Source organism: Phyllopteryx taeniolatus, chromosome 4 (genome assembly GCF_024500385.1).
Source record: "Phyllopteryx taeniolatus isolate TA_2022b chromosome 4, UOR_Ptae_1.2, whole genome shotgun sequence".
NCBI lineage: Eukaryota > Metazoa > Chordata > Actinopteri > Syngnathiformes > Syngnathidae > Phyllopteryx > Phyllopteryx taeniolatus.
The window spans coordinates 25,727,189-25,750,868 of NC_084505.1; the positions used below are offsets into that span (position 1 = coordinate 25,727,189).

Genomic DNA, 23,680 nt, shown 5'->3' on the forward strand with positions numbered 1-23,680 from the left:
ATTTACAGCCAGCCACAGCCTGAGTCCATGCCCCTTCGGTGGTTGCGCACAAATTTCCAGGTTACGCACAGTGGGTGTGTCAGAAGTCTGGAAAGGAGAATGCGAGGAGGTGAAGGTTGCACAAGTCAGGAGCGTGAAAAAAAACAACATACAAAAAAAAACGTGTGCACAAACGGGAGAAGATGGCCCATATCGAGTGTGCATCTGCTGCTGATGCTTCAAGCGCCTCTTCCTAAACTAGCTTACAGGGCTCCCGACTGTTCCTTTTACAATACGAAATCGCCACACTATGTATTTCCACATTCCCAAACACTTTCTACCAAAAACCAGTTATACTGAGTTCCTCCCCCAATTACAGACGTCTTCGAACATTGAAGATGTCCTACTTCCTTGTCATCTCTTCTTACTTTCTCTATTAGCATAATCTTTGAAAGCCCCTTATGACTCCTCGGGGGGCGGGGAGTGCAAAGTCCCCATCCGAACGCCAATGATTTACAGTTCATGATGCCAATAGAAAACCAATTCACATCCCATTTATTATTTTGGGGCGCGTTGACGCATCTGTATCACTGGTATCAGGCTGAAAGCTCCTATGTAGAAATTTGGTAAAAGTCATATTTTTCCACAAATCTGTACTCCTGGTCAGTACCCACGTGTTATTTTTACAAAAGATTGACCAATCTAAGTGTTGAAAATGGCTTGCTGTCGTTGACAATACAATGTTAGCGGCTCAACAAACATGCCATTTTTTGTTGATTTTTTTGTTGGTTTACTCAAAAGTGATGATTTTGGATATACGAGGATTGTGCCCGATGCCAGCGAACTGTAGTTAGTGATATCCTATACAAACATATGAGGATTTTGTTTCTATTTCAGCATGATTTTGTCAAAAGTTTATGCTTGATGTTTATGTTTTGGTGAGCTTCATTAGTTATGATTTTGTATCTTGTGTATTGTCGTAATAGTCCACTTGCATTGTGGGCAAAAGTAGGGCAGTGACCCAGCAAAAAATCTTGCTGTGTTTGTCAGTTGACACCCACTTTATAAGTTGTGTTAACGCCACCGACATGACTGCTAGCCCCCACGTTTTGCAACAAAATGCAAGTGGGACCTTTTCACTTCTCTGCCCCCGTTGAGATGTTACCACCGCCTAGTACAAGATGAGGTGGCACGAGGGAGGGTGGGGGGAAAAAAGACCAAGCTCCACCGAGCGCAAAAACCTCAGGAGGGCTGCGTCTGTGCCGTGTAGAGCAGGACGGCCAGTCTGACTGTCTGCTCGTACCGATCCTCGGGGAGGAACTCGGCTCCGGGGTTGGCAGCCGAACGGAGCTGCGGGGGACCCCTGGGGAAAAGCCAAGCACATGGAATTGTCTAAGTCCCTATTCAAACCTTGCTTGGGAGACTATGGAGAAGACCAGCTAGATGGATTTGTCCTGTATTTGCTGTCAAAATTTTGACATTTGACAACAATAAAAATGGCCTAAATGTCATTCTGACATGTGACTTTTCCTGAAGTCAGCCAAAATACAGAAAAATGAAAATATTTGAAGATGGCATTCTTTTGTACAGGTGCTAAAAGGTTTGTGGACACTGAGGCTGTTCTGGATCAAATTTGACCTGTGTCTACAAAAATGGATTTTAGACTCAACAGTGCGTGTTAAATCAAGGAAAACAGAAGTAATGGTAGAAATCTTGAAACTGTGTAACTGTCCAGTATATTCCATAAATGTATGAATTTTTGGGGGACAATGGTAAAAGTATTCAAGAGGGAGCTGTGTGTTCCCACCACATTTGCACAGTTTCCTGCAGACACATGTACCCATTGATCTTTTAATGGTCATCAGGGCAATATCGAAACCGTGAAAGGGTCCAAGTCATGTATATGTGTATTTTTATGGGGCAGTGGAGACGGTGTTCACAGGGGAGTTTAAAACAGTCCCTAGAACTGTCTGTTGTACCACCACATTTGCACAGGTTCCCGAAGAAAAATGCACCTGTTGGTCTCTGAAGAGTCATGGGGAAATCTCGAAACAATGAAAGAGTAAAACTGCACAACAATGACCATACATACTAAACATAAGGAACATAAGTCGTATACAAAATTGAACCGGAATATACCATGTAGGCATGGAAAATTAACAGTATGCAAGAGTTAATGACACCCCCCATGGCCCGCAAGGCCTGTCACCAGCCAGTTGTCAGAGCCAAGTCATTAAAGGGAAGGGGTGCCATGCGTCATTGGCATGCCTATAATCAGGAGCAAAGCCCAAGGGGGAGGGTACCATGTGGCACTGCAGTTTCTACACAGACTGACATATTACATAACCTAAAGCCACCCACCATGTAAAGATTGTCATTTTTCTGTCTGTTTTTGTTCTATATGCAGTAAACCCTTGTTTATGACGGGGGTTACATTCCAGAACCCCACTCCCCCAATAAATGAAAACTGTGAAGTAGCAACCAATTATTGATTGTACTGTATTATTATATGCATTTTTAAATTTCCTATACACGATTCAATACCAATGTGAAATGCTTTAGAGAGATGCAAGTATTTAATGTATCCATTTGAGGTCACCAGCCACACACTCTACACAAGCATATTGCTCTGACGGCAGGGGTGCTCTGCTTGAATGACGTGAACAACAGCCTAGGCAGACATGGTGTAAACATGCGATTTCCCGCCTTCAGCATTGGCCCCGTTCCTCACACTGACGGTCCTTGCAATGTAGTCAGCTAAAAGCATTATGGGAACCCAGAATTCCTTGCAGTGATGTTTTTAACTATAGTACTATAGTTGTAGAAAATCTAGTTTAACGTTGCTCTTTACTTACATTTGTTCCTGTCGTTGTTAATATCGACAGCAAACGTTCTGATTTGCTGTGATACATGGGCCAAGGAACAACTTCTTCTTTATTCATTCAGTTATGTTTTAACAATCTCTGAAGACTGGGTTCAAAATCATACACAAAGTTGTAAAATTTCATCACAGACTGATCCAACTTCTGGCCTGTCTCCTGGTATCTCCTCCAAGGTCTAGAAACCTTCTGGCCACCGAGAGGTGAGCATACAGTATATGGATGGATTAATGACTACAATTGGGCATAGGAGAGGTTATATTTTGATCACAGTGTGTTAGTTATTAGTGTTATTATTGGCCTGTCTCCTGGTATCTCCGCCACGCTCTTGACACTTAAGACAGGAAATCTCGTGGGCACTGACTTTTTGGGTCTGCCACTCTGGAGGAGCAAGATCCAATTTATAACTAGGATTATCCAGGAAGGAGAAGTTATCTTTTGATCACACTTTGTTGTTTGGATAGTTATTAAAACTGATATGGTTGTTACCTCCTATCCTGGTGTTCTGGCCTGTCTCGTAGTATCTCATCCCTGCTCTTGTCACCTTCTGGTATTGATGGATTAATAACTAAATTTCTTGCATAGAAGAGAGGTTATGTTTTGATCGCAGTTTGTTGTTTGCTTAGTTATTAGATTAGGTTGATATACTGGCCTGTCTCTTGGTATCTCCTCCATGCTCGTCACTTTCTGGTATTGACTGATTAATAACGAAATTCCTGCATAAGCAAGACACATCTCCTTCACGCTCCTGACACCATCCTCCACCCACCAGGCATATGGAGGTCGCCAACCTGGAGGAGCTGCACTGTCTGAGTGCTTATTGCCTATCTAACCGGTTGATGATTTAGATGGGTTGTTGCCAGTTTGTCTCTTTGTATCTCTTCCACACTCTTAACACCGCCAACCAAGAACAGTTTGGAAGTAGGATTACACAAAAAATTTGAGGTTTTGACTCCAGTTTTGTTGGTTGGCTAGGTATTAGATTAGATTAGGCTGTTGCCACCTCCCCGGGTGTTCTGGCCTATCTACTCGTATCTCTTCCACACTCTTGACACCACCAATCAATTTATAACAGCTTATAAGTAGGATTGTACAAAAATGAGAGGTTATTTTTTGATTCTATCTTGTTGGTTAGTGAGTTAGATAGGTTGATGCAAGCTCCTGCGATATACTGGCCTTTATCCTGGCATCTCCTCCAAGCTCTTGACACTATTCTGGATACGGCAAACCTTAAGGCCACAGTGTATATCCTGGAGGAGCTGCAGTTAGTTAGTTGTGTTAGTTGGTGAGTTAGCCAGGTTGTGGCCAGCTTTTGCAAATTTCCTATCCTGGAGGTTTCCAAGGCATTTCCATTTTCCGTACGGCTTATCCTTACTTGGGTAGCGGACGTGCTGGAGCCTATCCCAGCTATCTTCGGGCGTGAGGCGGGGTACACCCTGAACTGGTCGCCAGCCAATCACAGGGCACATATAAACAAACAACCATTCGCACTCACATTCACACATATGGGCAATTTAGAGTCTTTAATTAACCTGTTTTTGGGATGTGGGAGGAAACCGGAGTACCCGGAGCACATGCAAACTCCACACAGGCGAGGCCAGATTTGAACATTACAGTCAAAAGATTCTATAGAAGCAAGTGCTGGGTCTCTCAATCCACACATCTGTTTTTAGATATAGAAAAACATCCCCAAGCTTTTCCATTATCCTCTCCATATCAAGCTTGACCTACAGAGAAAACCTGGCCTCGGAGGGGTCACTGCGGTCCAGACGATCGCCTCAACTTGCGCCGACGCCAACCCCCACCTGTGGCCTGCTTATTGCTTTAGGATACAAGGCGCCCCGCTCCCCCAAAACAGCCCCTCACGCCTTCTCCTTACGGCCCCCAACACCACTCCGATTTCCTCATTTCCCACCTACAATGGCATCTCCAGTCGGCGTAATCTTTCTATTTCACAAGTCACTCTCTCGGGGTTAAGGGGCTTGGAGACGGAGCAAGGATTTGTCTCGCGATTGATAGCAATGCTGTGACGCTTTATGTCCAACAACTCTTATCCTAGGAGGCAAGCAACAGTATACAATGATTTTAATTGTTTTAATTATTATTTTGTTATCATTACACAGCATGTACAATCACGTATCATTGCATTTAAAACACTGCAAAATGCCACAGGTATGAAAGGTCCAGTTTAAAACCCACTCGATGCAGAACAACACGTGAGCAAACCCGGAAAACACGTTAGCGGACTTCCTGTCTATGCACTAACGAGCAGGACTTTGATGACAAATTATTAGAATCATAATCATAATCATCTTTATTTGACAAGTATGTCAAAAACACACAAGGAATTTGTCTCCGGTGATTGGAGCCCCTCTAGTACGACAACAGTCAATTGACAGAGAATACTTTTGAGACATAAAGACATAAAAAAATAAAAATAAAAAATAAAAAGTCACTGAGCAATAAAAGCTTACCAGTATTGTGGTAATGCCGGTACAATTTTTTTCCTCTTCTTTTTTTGAAAATTATGCAAAAAGATGCAGTGTCCTCTAGCAATTAGAGCAGTTTGAAATGACTAATACAACAATAGACCATTGTGCAAATGGCGCAGAGACTTCAAGAAATTGATGCAGTTTAAAGTGACTAGTAGTGTGATTATCTGGGACACTGTAAATTGTGCAAATGGTGCAGATGCTACTCAAGCACGAGTGGCCAGTATTGGTCAACAACAAACAAACAACGACTTGTTTGAAGCCGAACAACTTGTTTGAAGCCGAACTTCAAAATTAAAATTAAAAACTAAAATTGAATTCCATCCTTTTTCTTCCATTTATCTGGGGTCAGGTCACAGGGGCGGCAGTTTAAACAGAGAAGCCCTGACATCCCTCTCCCCAGCCACTTCGTCCAACTCTTCCAGGTGGAATCTTGAATTTATCGCTAAAATTGATTAATCACTCAGCCCTATGATAATAATAATAATAATAATACTAACAATAATAATTTGGGTGTCAGCTAGTATTATTTCATTGACGTAATTGCTGGAGAATATACACTATACATACATCCTAATGCTGTGTAATACGAGTATTTGCAGAGGTCGTTTTTGATCGATTTGTTTGTTCTTTTTCCAAAATAAAAGGTAAAATAGTGAGGGACTCGTGAAAGAAAAAAAATATTGAACATACATTAACCGATGCCAGGGTGTATACCTGGCTCTCGACCACTGGTGTGTATGACGTAGCGGCAGATAGCGAATTAACCTCTAGCCTCGGCGGTGCTAGCCATGCCCTGCTAACAAGCAACCTGTCTACATACACTCCCTCTCTGTGTTTTAACACATACTCGCACATCCATCCTCCTGTATCTTTTCGCCCTATTTCCATCCTGTGACATCGTTTTTCATGTAGCACCCAAGCTGTGCGCCATTTGGGTCACGCGCCCTGGCCGGCCGCAGCGTTATCAGATGTGACACCGTCTCTTAACCTTTGCCCGATAGCCTGGACGGCACAGAAATAACAATGACAGTAAAAAAAATAAATAAAAAATACAAACTAAAACGTCAAGGTGCTTAAAGGAGACATGTTATTTTTCACAATTTAGAACAGTTCTCAGGTAGCTTAATCCTTACTGTTAACCGTGAATTTTCAATGGACACATCGTATGTTGTTGGGCAATTTTGTTTGACTTCTGTTTCTTATGTTTAGTATGTATGATCTTTCTAATGCTGTTTTACTCTTCTACTGTTTGGAGATTCCCCCATGATCCTTAAAAGACCAATTAGGTGCATATTTGTGCGGGCTATGTGGAAGTGTGGTGGTAACACAGACAGTTCTAGGGACTATTTCAAGCACCCTCTTGAACACTTTTACCACTCACCCACACAAAAAAAAATAGAAAAAAACACATTTATGGCGTGAACATTTTCTTAGTTACATGTTTCCATCATTTTCCTTGATTCAACACACTGGTAAATCTAAAATCCATTTTAGTAGACACGGGCCAAATGTGTACAGGTACGTGTAGGTGTACGGGTCAGCCTCAGTGTACACAAACCTTGTAGCACTTGTACAAAAGAATGACATTTTTAAATATCTTCATTTTATGAGGGCGGAGGTCGTGATTCATTCATTCATTCTTTTTCCATACTTCTTATCCTTACTAGGGTCGTGGGCATGCAGGCGTCTTTCTCAGCTAACTGGGCGAAAGGCGGGGTAGACCCTTAAGTACGGATTTGGTTTTATTTACCTAACATACGGAACAGTTATTGCGTTGTCGTCCTATTTGTCCCCGCTCAACCGCCGTACCGTACTCGGATCTGATTGGTCGACGAGCTGCCGTCAGTCGTCCTGCTCCATTCGCAATTTCGCATCGTCTGGACAACGTTCGAAAGGTACTGAGCTGAATACTTCATAAATGCAAGCTATTGAATGCGCCGTTGCAGTATAGTTTGAATTCAATATATATGAATGTTTTACTCATAAACCCATTCACCCAGCTGTAAGGCCAAAGTTGTCCAATGAATAGTTCGATTAGCTGGTTAGCCCGTGAGCCACTGCCTGCCTGCTAATGCTTTTGCCCGCATCAACATGTGACATTATTGTTGGACGTGCCGTTGAATAAACACTGGGTAGCATATTGTAGCTAACGCGATTACCTGTAAAAAGCAGCTGGCGTGTGTCTGGCTGAAGTGTAGCAACTTGTTTAGGCGGCACATATACTGTAGACATATGGATTGCCCTATGTAGCAGCTAACGTGGCTAACCGTATGGTATGGTTAGCCGAGGTACTCCAATGTATTTTTTTTTTTTGCTTTAATAGAAGACAAAAATATTCATTCTGTTAATAAAATGTATTTATAATTAATTTGATTAACAATTTAGTTAAATATAAATATGCATTTCACAGTATTTTATTCAGTAATTGGTTAATTTGTCATTACATTATTTTAAATATGAGACTAAATTATTCCCCAAGTGAAATAAAAAATGCATACATTAACATATTTTACTAATAATTTAGTTTTAATATGTACAATAGACTAACCAATTATGTAATCGTTTAAATATATATGTATTTTATTTAATAATTATAACCAAACAATTGATAGAATATGTGATTGAATATTTAATACAGTATTTCAGTAATTATAAAATATAAATAAAACATGAGAATGAATTACTATTTTGTAATTTAAATAATGCATATACATTTGACTTTTTATACTCTATTTTAGGGTGATAACTAAAGAATATTTTGATGACCGAAGTAAAAGCACATATTTGCAATATTATATTATTATTATTATTATTTTCCATCCATCCATTTTCTTTTTACCGCTTATCCACACTAGGGTTGCGGGCTGCTGGAGCCTATCCCAGCCATCTTCGGGCGGGAGGCGAGGTACACCCTGAACCGGTCGCCAGCCAATCGCATGGCACGAAAACAAACAACCATTCGCACTCACATTCACCCCTCCGGGCAATTTAGAGTCTTCAATCAACCTACTATGCATGTCTTTGGGATGTGGGCGGAAACCGGAGTGCCTGGAGGAAACCCACCCAGGCACGGGGAGAACATGCAAATTCCACACAGACGGGGCCGGGATCTGAACCAGTCGGCCACCGGTCCATGTCTTATTTTGATTTAACACAAAGTCTGCTTTCATGGAGGACTACAGAAATCTTTACTGTTGAGGCAGAAATATCAAGAATTGGGAAACTTATAAGTTAAACAAGGTCTCTAAACGGTTACTCGATTGTAAAAATGGTAGTTGATTAATCGATTGATTGTTGCACCTCTACTTTATTTTTAGTAATATATATTTTTTTATAACAGATTATTTAATGAGATAAATTAATAAAAACAGAATAAATATATTTTAATGAACCAATTTTAGGAGAAAGGCTAAATGATTGCAACAAATATTCCAGGACTTGTCTGAATGTAAATGCTCAATGTTCCCCCGGGGCATATTTTGACTGCATCTGAGCTAACCTAACTCTTTCTCCTCTTAGCTTCCGAACCCTAAGCCAAGATGAGTCTCAGAAAGCAGACTCCCAGTGACTTCTTGAAGCAGATCATTGGGAGGCCGGTGGTAGTCAAGCTGAACTCTGGCGTTGATTACCGAGGTAATGTAAGCTGTTCAACTTCCATCTTTAATTACTTTGGATTAGTCAGTGAACTAAATACGTAAATAATAGTCATACGTGTGGACAGGTGTCCTGGCCTGCCTAGATGGTTACATGAACATCGCCATAGAGCAGACAGAGGAGTATGTCAACGGGCAGCTCAAGAACAAATACGGTGATGCCTTTCTAAGAGGAAACAATGGTGAGAGACCCGTTACATTTTGTAACTCATGTTCAGCCCCACCCGCAACATACATCATGAAAGGAACGTGAAATGTTGTGCAATAAAACCCACAAACTCTCTCCGTTTTGTATCTCCACAGTTCTTTATATCAGCACTCAGAAGAGGAAAGTCTAGTGATGCTCTTTTTTTTTTTTGCCACTTTGGTTCATTTTTTGCTATGATAACCTGAATACTGAAGAATGTTTTGTAAATGTAGAATTGTTAATAAATCCTGAGTTTTGAGTTACATCTCCAGTTTGGAACCTTGTTTTTATTGTATCTTGTGGGCTTCATGAAAATATCTTTAACAACTTCACAGACAATGTTCTAGGTAACATTTTGACCTCCTTAGAGGGGAAAATTATGAAAAAATGACTTGAATTGCTTGTATACAAATAGTCGGGTGTGCTGGACCACTCATCAAGTGTGAAATTACACAAGTCTTTAGTTAGCTGCCTATTCCCGAAATGGTATTTGTGAGCTGTACTGAATTTTGCTGAATGGTCACAATTTGGCTAATTTAAATGATACCACTCATTTGTCTGCGCAAGACTTAGACGCTAGGCTGGGTGAATATCTGCACCTTTCTGACTAAAGTGACCGCCCCCTCCCAAAAAAAGTATATAATTACCTACAGATTCCACAAGATGGTGACAGAGCACTACTTTTGTTTAAAAGGAGCTCCTCAACTCACTTCAACATAGTTACTCAGCAGCAAAATGGCGGCAAAACATTGCTTTTGTCAGAAATGAAACTGCTCAATTTGTCCGAATAGCCGAATCTGCCAATATGCGGGGTAACACTGTATACGGAAGCGTGATTGTGTCAAGTCCAAAAATAGGCGGAGCAGCATCGTTAGCGTGAGATCCGCTACCCTAATTGACAATGTGTAATTCAGCCCCTTGGTGATGAAGTGCTACCTCCATGAGAGAAAACACAATTTTAGGGCCTCTTCGGGTTCTTGTTTTTACTTAGGAATTTTCCTTTCCTATCCCAACCGGCGAGATGACCCGGAAGTACTTGGAGGACACGTCGTTCAAATTATACAAATGCTAAGGTGCCTTGGTGCAACCTTTAAGCCACCTTTGGCATAGGTTACTCCTGACCAACTTTTACGAAAAGATATATAACCCACAATACTTAACAGTAGCAATATTTAATACAACAGACCAACAACGAAGTTTACAGACTACATAAAGACACTTGAGGGCTGAACCGTGTGCCACCTTTGCTTCTAGTCGCATTTAACTCATTAGATCAGTGATTCTCAAAGTGTGTGGTATTTAAAAGAATCACTTCCTAAGTACAGTTCAGTTGTATTTAACTTTTGAAGTTCATAACATTTAATATAAACTTGTTTTTAAAGCTTAATATAGGTGAGGTTTTTGTGTAACATGCAATACCTTTTACTTATGTTAACACATTTCTATTTCCTACATTTAAGCAGTGTTAATGTTAAATGTGTGCATCGTGTTACAGCGGCTTACAATAATATTAAAAATATTTTTTATAATATTAAATATTTTATTTTTAATTTTTTTTTAATTGGAATAAAATCTGTCCTGTTTTTGATAAAAAAAAAAAAACTTTGGCGGACTACTATCCTACTGAAATTTAATGGTGACCAAATGGTACTACTCAGTTTTTTTTTTTAGGTTGCACTTGGTGTAAAAAGTTACAGAACCACTTCCTTAGACGAAACTCCTTAATATCCCGTTGCCGCTGGCAACCTAATTAAACAATCATCCAGTTTATCCCTAAAGCAAGCAATAAAAATACTTAGAACTGTTTTAACCACCAGGCTTCAGGAAAGGGGATTAGAACCTAATAATATTGTGCTAATTCCTTTCGTATGCAGAAACTCATTATGGGATGACCTTTTGTTTTGAAAAAAAAAAGAAGACACTATAACGAATAGGGACAAATAAGAGAGCTACTGTATGTGCTAGCGGTCACGTAGTCTTGACGCCTTTTCTAGTGCCACGCAGTGGGGCGGAAATCCCTCACTTAGACGGCCGTTCAAAAATCCATTACTGCTTGTGGTGCAATAGGAGCGTGACTGCAGGACACATATAACATGCCAACTCCCACAGGCACTCATATAGTGGCCAGGGTCGGTCGTTTACTCAACCACAGAAAGGAGCGGGACCCCCGCTATTCATGGGGTATAAGGACTGAGCCCGACCGCGAATAGCGAAAATCCACGAATAATTGACGCTCACTTTATTTGCCATGAAAAAAAAAAAAAAAAAAAAAGAATAAAGTTAATAGGTTAGATAGTCGAAAGTTAATAGATAGGTTCCCAAAAAACTCCACGACTAAGTGAATATGCGAATATGCAGAGGTCCACCATAAATCAGATTTTTTTTCCACTGTATTTACCATTTTTCCACTTTGTTCACAAAATGGTCAAAGAGTTAACTGCTGAACACATTTGAACTCTGTTGCAAATCAAAACAGCAGCACCTAATGTAATGCGTGTAAGCAGTTTCACCTCATGTTTTAAACCAACTCCGTGTAGTTTTAAATTTGGGTTAGAAGCCCCCCTCCTCCCCCTACCAAGACACAGTTTATTCAGTTGGTACTGCTGTTTTGGTTAGCAAAGGAGCTCAAATGGACTCAGCAACGCGTGAACATCAGCGTCTATGAACTCTGTTAATCACACATTCGATTCCCTTTTATTTTTTCTCCTGATGGGCAGCAAAGTGACATGTCTTATTTAGGGAGAGGTGTGTCATTTTTGCCTATAGTGGACTACGCCACTGGGAAATTTATTGAGGGAATACTGTATAAATCTGTGCTGTCATTTTGTGACTTAGTTGAACATCCGCATGGTCTAATTAAACTAAGACCTCTTTCATGTGATTCATTAGGCGGTGTGGGCATTAAGGGACAAGCATTTTCTCGAGAGGGAGTTTTTTTTTTTTATGCGCCCCCCCCCCCCCGCCCGCCCCTATGTTTTGCAACCTGTACATGCGTACTCTGGCCGCCTTGGCAGGAGACAAAAGGCTGCCAAGGTCAGCAGGCCGGCTTGACAATGAAGGACACATTATTGATCAAACCGTGTGGAGCTACAACTGTAAAGAAAAAACTAGAGTGCAAGGATGAAGAGAGGGGCCTATGCCTATACAGGAAGATGTAGGCATTGACTAATGTGTACACACACACACACACACACACACAGAAATGCTTTGTGCAGTACACTGAGAGCCATAATGGCGCCTGGTGATAGTGTGAGGCAAATATTTACCCACTGGAGCTATAGCCAAGTGTGACCCCATGGTGAACCCTTTTAATTAAAACATTGCAACACACGTGACATGACATCATGCGGCAAAAAAACGACACGCAAACGGATGCTTTATAACTCATGTGAGTGCGTAATTGTACTGTATATGCAAATATTTATGGTATTTTATGTAGCAATAGCTGTACATTGTAAATCCTGCTGTGATTTGGCACTTTACAAGATAGGGGCCGAGCCCAGCTGCAAATAGCAAAAATGGACGCCCCCACCCCCTAAAAAGGTTTATGATTGGGAGCAGAGCATTACATTTGTCTAACTGAAGCTCCTCAACTCACTTCAACATGGTTCTGTGGCTTTGGCCTGAGAGCAAATCACAGCAAATTATGGATGATAGGTTCCCCCAAAAATCTGCCAGTCGGGAATATGCAGGGACCACTGTATACATTTTACATCTTATACATAATGGCAAGTAATTTTGTATAATCACACTAAATAAACAAATAAAAAAATGAATAGATTATTTCAGCATTTGATTTACCCTGAGGACCAGCAGTTAGCTTTAGCAAAATTGGGAAATTACTATTTGTCCTAATAAAACACAAAGACAAAAATCGTTTTTTTTGTTTTTTGAAAGGGGGGCTGGAATGGATTAATGACATTTCCAATCAATTCAATGGGGAAAGACGATTTGAGAGTCACTGAATGATTAAAACTCTTCTCTCAAGGCACCACTGTATATCTAACTAGTGGTTAGCATATTAGCATGGTATGTACACTGGCAAATGCTGTATTTTGGAATACATTTGAATGTCAATTCGATCTACGTCCCGAACGTCCTGCCACCCCCTCCCTAAAAAGTGCTCATTATGATGCTTGTACTGGATGTCATTGGATTGTGTCCCTAATGTTTTTGGCCAAGCTGCAGCTGCACAAAGGTGATCGATGGAGGCGAGAGGACAAAGGAAACTGGTGTTAGGTGGCCACTTTTCAATTTATGAGGGAAACGCAATGAAGGGAGTCAAGGCTGACAACACCACCAACTGTCTAAACCACAGTACTACACTAATGCATTTGTGCACCGTGTGACTCAACAGACTCAATGTGGTATCTGGACCTAAAAAAAAGTGTGCTGCTAACCCAAACAGCTGCACCTGCCGAAGCGCATAAACACTCACTGTGTGGAGTCTAACCGCACGCTGCAAACGAGTTCCCTACAAAGTATTATGATGATCTTAACGCTATGTGGCGACTGCGTTTTTAAGCATGTGGTCACTCAACAATGTTTTTTTTTTTTTTTTTCTTTCCCCACACTATAGTTCCCAAATGACAGATTTTTCCTTCTCCTTACCTCATTTCTCAAATAATTAAAAAAATTTCCAACTTCAAAGTCTTCAGCTTATTCAGGACATCTTGGGAACTGGTTTCCACATTCCAACATTTCACCTTTTTCAGAATTCCACATTAAAATTCCAAATTAAAGGGAGAGTTTGCAGTTTGATTGAACACTCTAAATTGCCCTTAGGTGTGAATGTGTGCGCGAATGGTTGTTTGTTCCTATGTGCCCTGCGATTGGCCGGCGACCAGTTCAGGCTGTACCCCGCCTCCTGCCCGATGATAGCTGGGACAGGCTCCAGCACGCTCGCGACTCTTGTGAGGATAAAGCGATACATAAAATGGATGGATGGATGTTAAAACTGTCTGTAGGACCTGACAATAGAACATGATTAAAATGGTCTTTTGGAAAACCACTGCTCTTTGGCCCCATCTAATGCCTCTAATTTAATTTTAATTATTTTACAACTGGACATGACGGGACAAGAATCGGCAATTAGAGAGTATAGTGACAGTTGGCGTGACTGAATAGTCTGTTAAGCTTAGAAAACCACTGCGTACATCACGTCACCGTTGTCAGACTGAGTCACCAGGTAAGTGGATTACCTCTCCTATATATTTAATTGATTGTACATTCAAAAATAGACAACATCAAACCGGTTACATTGATGGTAACGATGCACACTCGCGGCTGACTCCGAGGTGCACTCTGAGGCGGCCAGGCAAGTGGAACGAACCGGTCACTTCCTGGTTCTTTTTGTTGTCCAAGTTTAGTGAGCTGGGGCCGTTTCTTTGGGCAGAGATGCGAGGGTGGCGGGGGCCGGGGGCGGGGACTGAAATCGGGCTACATTCAAATATTGCTAGCAGTTTGAAAACTACATATTTTCCATTAAAGAGAATTGTTTTTACATATTCACCTCCTCCCACAATTCTCATTAAAACCATTCCAATTTCAAATTGTTCAGCTCATTCAGGACATACTTTCCATTTTCATGTTCCTATTTTGCGATATGTTATCATACCTGTTAGCATTTGAACAATTCTCATAAGAAATAGTCAAACCCACAGAGGCTTTTGGTTGTTGTGATTTTAATTGAGTGCGAGGGAACTGAGCGTGTTCTTTATTTAGCCCGGATGAACGTCGACCTTTGGCAAAAATGCAACCTTTGCCCTGAACGCAGGAGGGAGCTATGCCCACCACGCGCGCCAACTTCCGCCGTGCCGCCTTGGCCATGCGAGCGGCAGCACGATGCAGATGGCGAGGGTCGGAGGGAGCGTGACCCGCGGGCGGCCTTCTGGGGGCCCCAGAACAAACAGTATCCTAAGCCTCGCTGCGCCTTCATATGTTGTCGACTAGTTAGCACAAGCCAGAGCCGGACGAACAGGCAGGAGAACAACTGTTCCGTACTTTCTGTGTGTTTCATAACAAATAGTCAAAATAGAGAAACAGACACAAAAGTTTAATAGGATATTGTACCAAAAAAACGCCGTCATTAGCAGCACATTTACATTTGTTAAACCCTGCTTGGAAATATGTTTTTGTAGCAAAATATAGAGCAAACAAATATATTGTTTGTGCAAAAATTATTGTATGTTCTAGACACGAAATGCATATTTGCATTTTGTAGGATATTTTACAAAAATTATATGAACAGAACAGACAATTGTTTCAACTGGCTTTGGAATTATTTCAAAATATGTTTTGCTAAGACAAAATATAGCGCAAACATTTTTATGAACATTTATTTATTCCCAGGTTAACATGGACTTTTGTTTGAAACTGCTTTGAAATTATTTCAAAATATCATGTTTTCACGGCAAAATAAACTGCAAATAAAAATCCTCGAGGATTTTGGCACAAATCAAAATACACTACCAGAAACCAGACTTTTTATTTTTAACCCTCACTCTTTGAAATGTTTGCAAAAGATTGTGTGTTCGAGGCAGGAAATAAGCCCTAACTGCTTTGAAACTTTAGCAAATCAAAGTTTCTAGTCAAATAGAGCTTCTTCGCGTGAGAATTCAGTAGGATTTTCGTCGAAAAACTCATGCACAACGGGCGCTATGTTTTGCCATTTTGAAAATTGCAAAGCAAGATAAAAAAAAAATGAAATTTATGATGTTGACAAAAAAACAAAACAGTATTTTAATTAAAATATTAAACGCTCGAGGGAAAATACAGGATATTTACATGAGAATTTAGTTAAAGAATTGAACTAGTATTTAATATACAGTGGGAACAGAAAGTATTCTGACCCTCTTCAATTTTTCACTCTTTGTTATATTGCAGCTATTTGCTAAAATCATTTAAGTTATTTTTTTCCTCATCAATGTACACACAGCACCCCATATTGGCAGAAAAACCCCCACAGAATTGTTGAAATTTATGCAGATTTATTAAAAAAGAAAAACTGGCAATATCACACAGCCATAAGTATTCAGACCCTTTGCTCAGTTTTTAGTAGAAGCACCCTTTTGAGCTAATACAGCCATGAGTCTTTTGGGGAATGATGCAACAAGTTTTTCACAGCTGGATTCGGGGATCCTCTGCCATTCCAGATCCTGTCCAGTTCTGTGAGTTTGGATGGTGAACGTTGGTGGACAGCTATTTTCAGGTCTCTCCAAAGATGCTCAATTGGGTTTAAGTCAGGGCTCTGGCTGGGCCATTCAAGAACAGTCACGGAGTTGTTCTGAAAACACTCCTTCGTTATTTTAGCTCATTGTCTTGTTGGAAGGTGAACTTTCAGCCCAGTCTGAGGTCCTGAACGCACTGGAGAAGGTTTTTGGCTAGGATATCCCTGTACTTGGCCGCATTCATCTTTCCTTCGGTTGCAACCAGTCGTCCTGTCCCTGCAGCTGAAAAACACACCCACAGCATGATGCTGCCACCACCATGCTTCACTGTTGGGACTGTATTGGACAGGTGATGAGCAGTGCCTGCTTTTCTCCACACATACCGCTTAGAATTGAGGCCAAAAAGTTCTATATTGGTCTCATAAGAACAGAGAATCTTATTTCTCACCATTTTGGAGTCCTTCAGGTGTTTTTTAGCAAACCCCATGTGGGCTTTCATGTGTCTTGCACTGAGGAGAGGCTTCCGTCGGGCCACTCTGCCATAAAGCCCCGACTGGTGGAGGGCTGCAGTCATGGTTGACTTTCTAGAACTTTCTCCCATCTCCCGACTGCATCTCTGGAGCTCAGCCACAGTGATTTTTGGGTTCTTCTTTACCTTCTCCCCCAATTGCTCCGTTTGGCCGGACGGCCAGGTCTAGGAAGGGTTCTGGTCATCCCAAACGTCTTCCATTTCAGGATTATGGAGGCCACTGTGCTCTTAGGAACCTTAAGTGCAGCAGAATTTTTTTTTTGTAACCTTGGCCAGATCTGTGCCTTGCCACAATTCTGTCTCTGAGCTCTTCAGGCAGTTCCTTTGACCTCATGATTCTCATATGCTCTGACATGCACTGTGAGCTGTAAGGTCAAAAGATAGATAGCGGTGTGGCTTTCCTAATCAAGTCCAATCAGTATAATCACACACAGCTGGACTCCAATGAAGGTGTAGAACCATCTCAAGGATGATCAGAAGAAATAGACATCACCCGAGTTGAATATATGAGTGTCACGGCAAAGGGTCTGAATACTTCCGCCTGTGTGATATTTCTGTTTTTCTTTTTTAATAAATCTGCAAAAATTTCAACAATTCTGTTTTTCTCTGTCAATATGGGGTGCTGTGTATACATTAATGAGGGGGAAAATGAACTTCAATTCAATTTTTATGGCCCATGCATACATTTAGTAGGATTTTGTATAAAGAAAATAGAATCAACACTATCTTGGTTCCGGAAGAATTTATTAGGATTTTGCGTGATTTTCTTTCTTTCCTTTTTGAAATCCCTTTTTCATGACCCAATTGAACACATGGTCACATGTGAATTTGGTAGTATTTTGAAAGGGGGGGAAAAAAATATACTAAATTTGCTTCCAGGAGAATTCTGTAGAATTTTTTTTGCCAGAAAGTATTTGTAAAAATGTCAGAAAATGCTCAAATGAAACATGCAAAACCCTTTCAGTTCCTTCTCCATTGCCTGTTTATCAGGGGTGAATAATTATGTTTTATTTAAATTTTATTGAACAGTTAACTTGCCTTGATTGTAGTGTACTGTTTGATTTAATGCTACTTAAAAACAGAGAATCTATGTTTGACAGGGCTTTATTCAATGTATTTTCTTTGCTTGCTAATGGCTACTGCTGCTCTCATCCAGGCTGGCTTGCAATCTACGGTTATGTATTTGAAACACAAACTAAGCCTGCACTCAAGCAATTAGCCTCCATTACTCTGGCACGCCAAATGCCTATTTGTCTGCGGTGCAAGGTAGTCTATGGTGTGTCTGGCAAGCGCCCAAAACTCTAATATGTTTATATGGAGGGAAAAAAAGAATTTGTTGTGGACTAAACGCCGGAAGTGGCTGCTGTGTCATTGTGCATTAAATGTAAAGGACATTGATATCGTGTATATCAAAATACTGACACAGTGATCCCCTATGACCCTGTTCCAGACCAATGACCATATACATTTACATAAAGTACATACATACATATACTTTTTTTAATCCTTAAGGTACCCCTCCCTCCAATTTTTAACACATTTAAACTTAATAGACCCTATCGTCGCTTTCTGCTCACCGTGCATACCATCGCCCGCACTCTCCATTCCAGCAGTTTTATTAACATCCACATTCCCAAAGTCCAGACTACTTTTGGCTGATCTTCTTTTAAATTTTCTGCCCGTATGTCATATTTTATGTATTTATTGTTTCAGGTCAGCTTACGTATGATTTGTAGCTATTACATTATTATTAGTACTAATAGTAGTAGTATTTTTTTTAGTCGCTTACTGTTGTTATGTCAAGTTTTTACCTACATTGCTAACTACTAATTCGCTCTGGAGAAGGTTTTCGTCCAGGATATCCCTGTGCTACGCCGCATTCATCTTTTCATCGATTGCAACCGGTCGTCCTGTCCCTGCAGCTGAAAAACACGCCCACAGCACGACGCTGCCACCACCATGCTTCACTGTTGGGACTGTATTGGACAGGTGATGAGCAGTGCCTGCTTTTCTCCACACATACTGCTTAGAATTAAGGCCAAAAAGTTCTATATTGGTCTCATCAGAACAGAGAATCTTATTTCTCACCATCTTGGAGTCCTTCAGGTGTTTTTTTTTTAATTTTTATACCAAAATCCATGTGGGCTTTCATGTGTCTTGCACTGAGGAGAGGTTTCCGTCGGGCCACTCTGCCATAAAGCCTCGACTAGTGGAGGGCTGCAGTGATGGTTGACTTTCTAGAACTTTCGCCCATCTTCCGACTGCATCTCTGGAGCTCAGCCACAATGATATTTGGGTTCTTTGGGTCCAGGAAGGGCTCTGGTCGTCCCAAACGTCTTCAATTTAAGGATTATGGAGCCCACTGTGCTCTCAGGAACCTTAAGTGCAGCATAAGGTTTTTTGTAACCTTGGCCAGATCTGTGCCTTGCTACAATTATGTCTCTGAGCTCTTCAGGCAGTTCCTTTGACCTCATAATTCTCATTTGCTCTGACATGCACTCTGAGCTGTAAGGTCTTATATAGACATCGACGTATATATAGCTTCCCTAATCAAGTCCAATCAGTATAATCAAACACAGCTGGACTCCAATGAAGGTATTAGAACCAAAGATGATCAGAAGAAATGGACAGCACCCGAGTTAAATGTGTGTGTCACAGCAAAGGGTCTGAATACTTATGCCTGTGTGATAGTTCAATGTTTCTTTTTTAATAATTTTGCCAAAAATTCAACAATTCCGTTTTTTTTTCTGTCAATATCGGGCAGCGTGTGTACATTAATGAGGAAAAAAAATTCACTTAAATGATTTTAACAACTGGCTGCAACAAAGAGTGAAACATCTTAGGGGGTCTGAATACTTTGCGTACCCACTGTATAAACGTGCTCTTACATCAAATTTTTTTTTAATTAATCCATCATCTATTTTTTTATTATGACCAGAAATGTACATATTTTTTATGTTTCGTTTTTAAACACACTTACTATTATTGTTATTATTATTTTTACTATTATTTAAAGACACACACGTGTTGTAATATTGTGTTTATTTATTTTACTGTTTTAAACAAATATTTTAAATTCAACTCTTATTGTTATTTATTTTAACAAATATTTTATTTTTTACCAAGACAAAACTTGTTATACATTTTTTTACATGTATTATTTTTAACTGCATTAATTTCTATTTATTTATTTTAAATAATTTTATTGTGTTTTGTTGTTGTTCAAACCTCTAGACACATGCAACGAGTTGTCGGCTACATTTTCAACACCGACCCTCTTGCGCTATCTAGTGGCCAATATTGGCGTTGCATCACTTCCTTCAGATCCACATTGAGTGAGTGAGTCAGGCCTCTTGGATCCACGTGCTAACTGACCTGGATTTATTCCATTGTCCACACTGTCGCCAAACGGCAACTTGGCGTCCAGAGACGCCAAATTCCCGTCAGTTCCGCCCCGCAGCAATTCCCAAATAATAAAACAAAAAATTGGTCCCCTTTTTACAAGACGGCTCATTTGAAGCTGCTCGGAAATGAAAAATTTAAACGACCTGGCTGCTTCAACGCCTCTGCCATGAATAATTAAGAAATAAGCATTCCCGGATAATGGAGAAGGGGGAATTCAATACGTGAGGATGTAAATTCATTGAGGAGGCACATGTTTATCTGTGTGTATGTGGATGATAAAACAGCCACTGCCAGTTTGTCTCTGTGTTAAACTTATTAAAGAGGGCAAAAACGCAAGAGCCATTTTTGTCTTTTTTGTTAAAAGAAATTGAAATGAGACTTAGAGGTGCTTTACAGTAGTTACTCAACTGCAGCCAGTGGTAGGTGTCTAAGATGGAGGGAGTCTTCCATTTTTGGGTGCTGAATAACGGGTTTATACTTAAATATTTTTTTATTGTTATTTGCGGTTTGGCATTCGCCTATTTGTGGATATTTTGGGGAAACCTCTCCTCTGTTATTCACAGAAAAACTATTTGCTGTTTTTGTGCTCAGGAACGATGTTGAAGTGAGTTGAGTTTTATTCAGACAAAAATTGTGCTTTGCTGGCATCTTGGTGCCAAGAAACTATGTTGACGTGAATTCAGAGTTTCACTGAGACAAAAATAGTGTTTGCCGCCATCTTGTGTCATCTATAAGCAGTTATAAACCTTTTTTTGGCGGCACGTCAATTACTCGTAGATTTTCACTATTCGCGGCATACGGTGTTACGCCGCTGTTTGCGTGGATAGGGAAACATAAACATGGATGCAGACAACATTGTGGCGCGACCACCTGACAATCTACTGCAATGCTAATTGTCGCTAAAGATGGCATCTCCACATGTCTTTAATACAATACAATATTTGGGAAGTCTTCAATTTAGTTCATCTGAAAGATTGTTTTTATGTACGCTGAACTGTGTTGCTAACCAAAAACAGCAGCATCAACATGCTGCTGTTTTGGTTAGCAACACAGTTCAAACAGGGGTTAATGGTAACTCATGGCCATGTATGAATGCTAATTTGTTGATATATATATACATATAATTTTTTTTGCTGGTACGGTGGGTCCAAGTGGGACGGTTGGGCAACGACCCGACCAAATAAACAGAGGGATGTAGCTTTGGGAGGTGCTGCTTATTTTGTTAGCAACAGAGCTCAAATCAGCCAGAGTAAACAACGTTTGCAGAAGGTCCGATCGTAGCTGCGTAAAATTAAATAGAGGGAGTCTTCCATTTTTGGGTGCTGAATAATGGGTTTATACTTAAATATTTTTTTAAAGTTATTTGGTGCCGCCCCCTCCCGCGTGCTCTAGCGGGCCACATAAAAATCCTCCTTAAGGGTGAGTTCTGGCTCAGCAGCTCGTCGGCTTTACGTATTCGCCTCCCCGCATTGCTCACAGGTCCCCCCCCCCGGAACTCGTGTATCACTGAGCTCTCCTTTAACTCGTAGTGACTCAGCTACGTCTCAGCTCCTCAACTGTGAAGTCGGCAGACAGCTTTACGAGCATTGTGTGTGCGTGCTAATGAAGCATGAGCAGCGTCTGGGGCCGAGGAGAAGCTTTAAATCAGGACAATGTGCTTTTTGTGTCACTACACTGATGCTATGACCACATTCTTCTTTTGTGTTCTTCTCCCCTCTCTATTTAGCCTCCTTCTCTTTCCACGTCTCCTCTCTCCTCACCCTCCCTTCCTTTTTTTTGGACACGCTTAATTTTTCCTTAGCCTCCTTTGCATACATCCTTACACTCCTTTTTACATCGCTCCTTGGGTTTTTCCTTCCATCACTGTTATCTTTCTCCTTAGACCTCTTAAATCCCGTTATGTCCCTCTTTACCCTCCTTCTTACAGTGTTCCTCTTGCCTTTCTCTCTTTTGTAACCTTCCTTACATGTCGACTTTCTCCCTATCCTCCTTTTCATCCCTCCTTACTAGCGATGTTCAATACCACTTTTTTTTTCAGAGCGATACCAGAACAAGCATTCACTCGAGTAGTCACCGATACTGATAACCGCACGATGATTCGCTGATGTGTCAAACCGCTGCAGTGTAGCGCCAACTGCTGGTGAGGAGGACTTACACAATGTTATTTTTATTTTATTTAATTTTTTTGCCTTAAGCATCGGAGGTCTATAAAGTGTCTGTTGAAATAAGGCCTGTATTGGCCCGATACCGCCATCTGATATCGGTACCCGCCCATCTGGACTCCTTACCCAACCTTGCACGTCTCGCTCCTTACCCTCTTTTCATCTCTTCTTTCTCCCTCCCCTCCTTTGCCTCGCTCCTTACATGTCTCCCTTATCCCTCCATACATACTTCCTCTCTCCTTACCTTTGCATTACCCAGCCTTACATCCCTCCTTTCTCTTTACCCTCCTTCTCTTTACACCTGTCCCCTCTCCTTCCCCTTCCTTTCTGTCCCTCTTTCTCCTCACGTCCTTTACCCCTCCTAACATCGTTCCCTATCTTTCTTCCCTCCTTCCCCTTACACCGCTCCTGACTTTGCGCCCCTCTTCTTTACATACTCCTTCTTTCCTTAACTTCCTTTGCATCACTCCTTTCCGTCCCCTCCTTTTGCCTTCCCTCTATCGTCCCTTACCCTCCTTATTGTCCCCACCTTTCCGCCGACGCTCCCTCTCCTTACATCTCTCCGTTATGTCCTTTATTTACACCTCTCTTCAGCCTTCTTTGCATCCCTCTTGTCATCATTGCGTTCTCCTTACATCTCTTCTTTGTCTTTACCCTCTTTTCCATCGCTCCTTTGATCCGTCCTCCCTCCTCCTCTGTTACTCTCACAGTCACCACCATGTCCCAAAATAATCGCCAAGTGCACGGTCAAGGCCGGGCAAGTTGGCATCCCTCCTGGCAATGCTTACTCTTCAGCGCCCTCTGCCTGTAAATTCACATATCTACAACTAGGCCAAAACAGTGAACCCCCGCTATATCTCGGTCCATCGTTTGCACCCCCGCTATACCATGGAGTTTTAAGCAATTATTTTTTTTAATGGGTTGAACTTCTTACGTGTCAAACTCAAGGCCCAGGGGCCAGATCCGGCCCGTCACATCATTTTATGTGGCCCGCGAAAGCAAATCATTTACTTGAAACGCCATGATTCTTGCTAAAATGTGTAAAAAAAAATTTTTTAAATTGTCATATGTAATCAATAATAAAGTCGTGATACTGCAACCATGTTCTTGTTACCAACACCCTTTTTACAGTACAGTCACTTGAATAATAGTTGAACCAAGATTACCCTTGACTTTGAATTTCAAAACTAGTCCTGCATCGATTTGTTGTCTATGTAATAAT

The 23,680-nt window shown here is 41.0% G+C and overlaps 1 protein-coding gene across 1 annotated transcript; it reads left to right on the top strand.

Moving 5' to 3' along the window:
• Nucleotides 1-7,096: 7,096 nt before the first annotated feature.
• Nucleotides 7,097-9,458, top strand: lsm6 (LSM6 homolog, U6 small nuclear RNA and mRNA degradation associated). The gene is made up of 4 exons (XM_061771964.1): nt 7,097-7,248; nt 8,873-8,986; nt 9,075-9,188; nt 9,310-9,458. The coding sequence occupies exons 2-4, from the start codon at nt 8,893-8,895 to the stop codon at nt 9,342-9,344; spliced, it is 243 nt and encodes an 80-aa protein (XP_061627948.1). The 5' UTR covers nt 7,097-7,248; nt 8,873-8,892; the 3' UTR covers nt 9,345-9,458.
• Nucleotides 9,459-23,680: the final 14,222 nt, after the last annotated feature.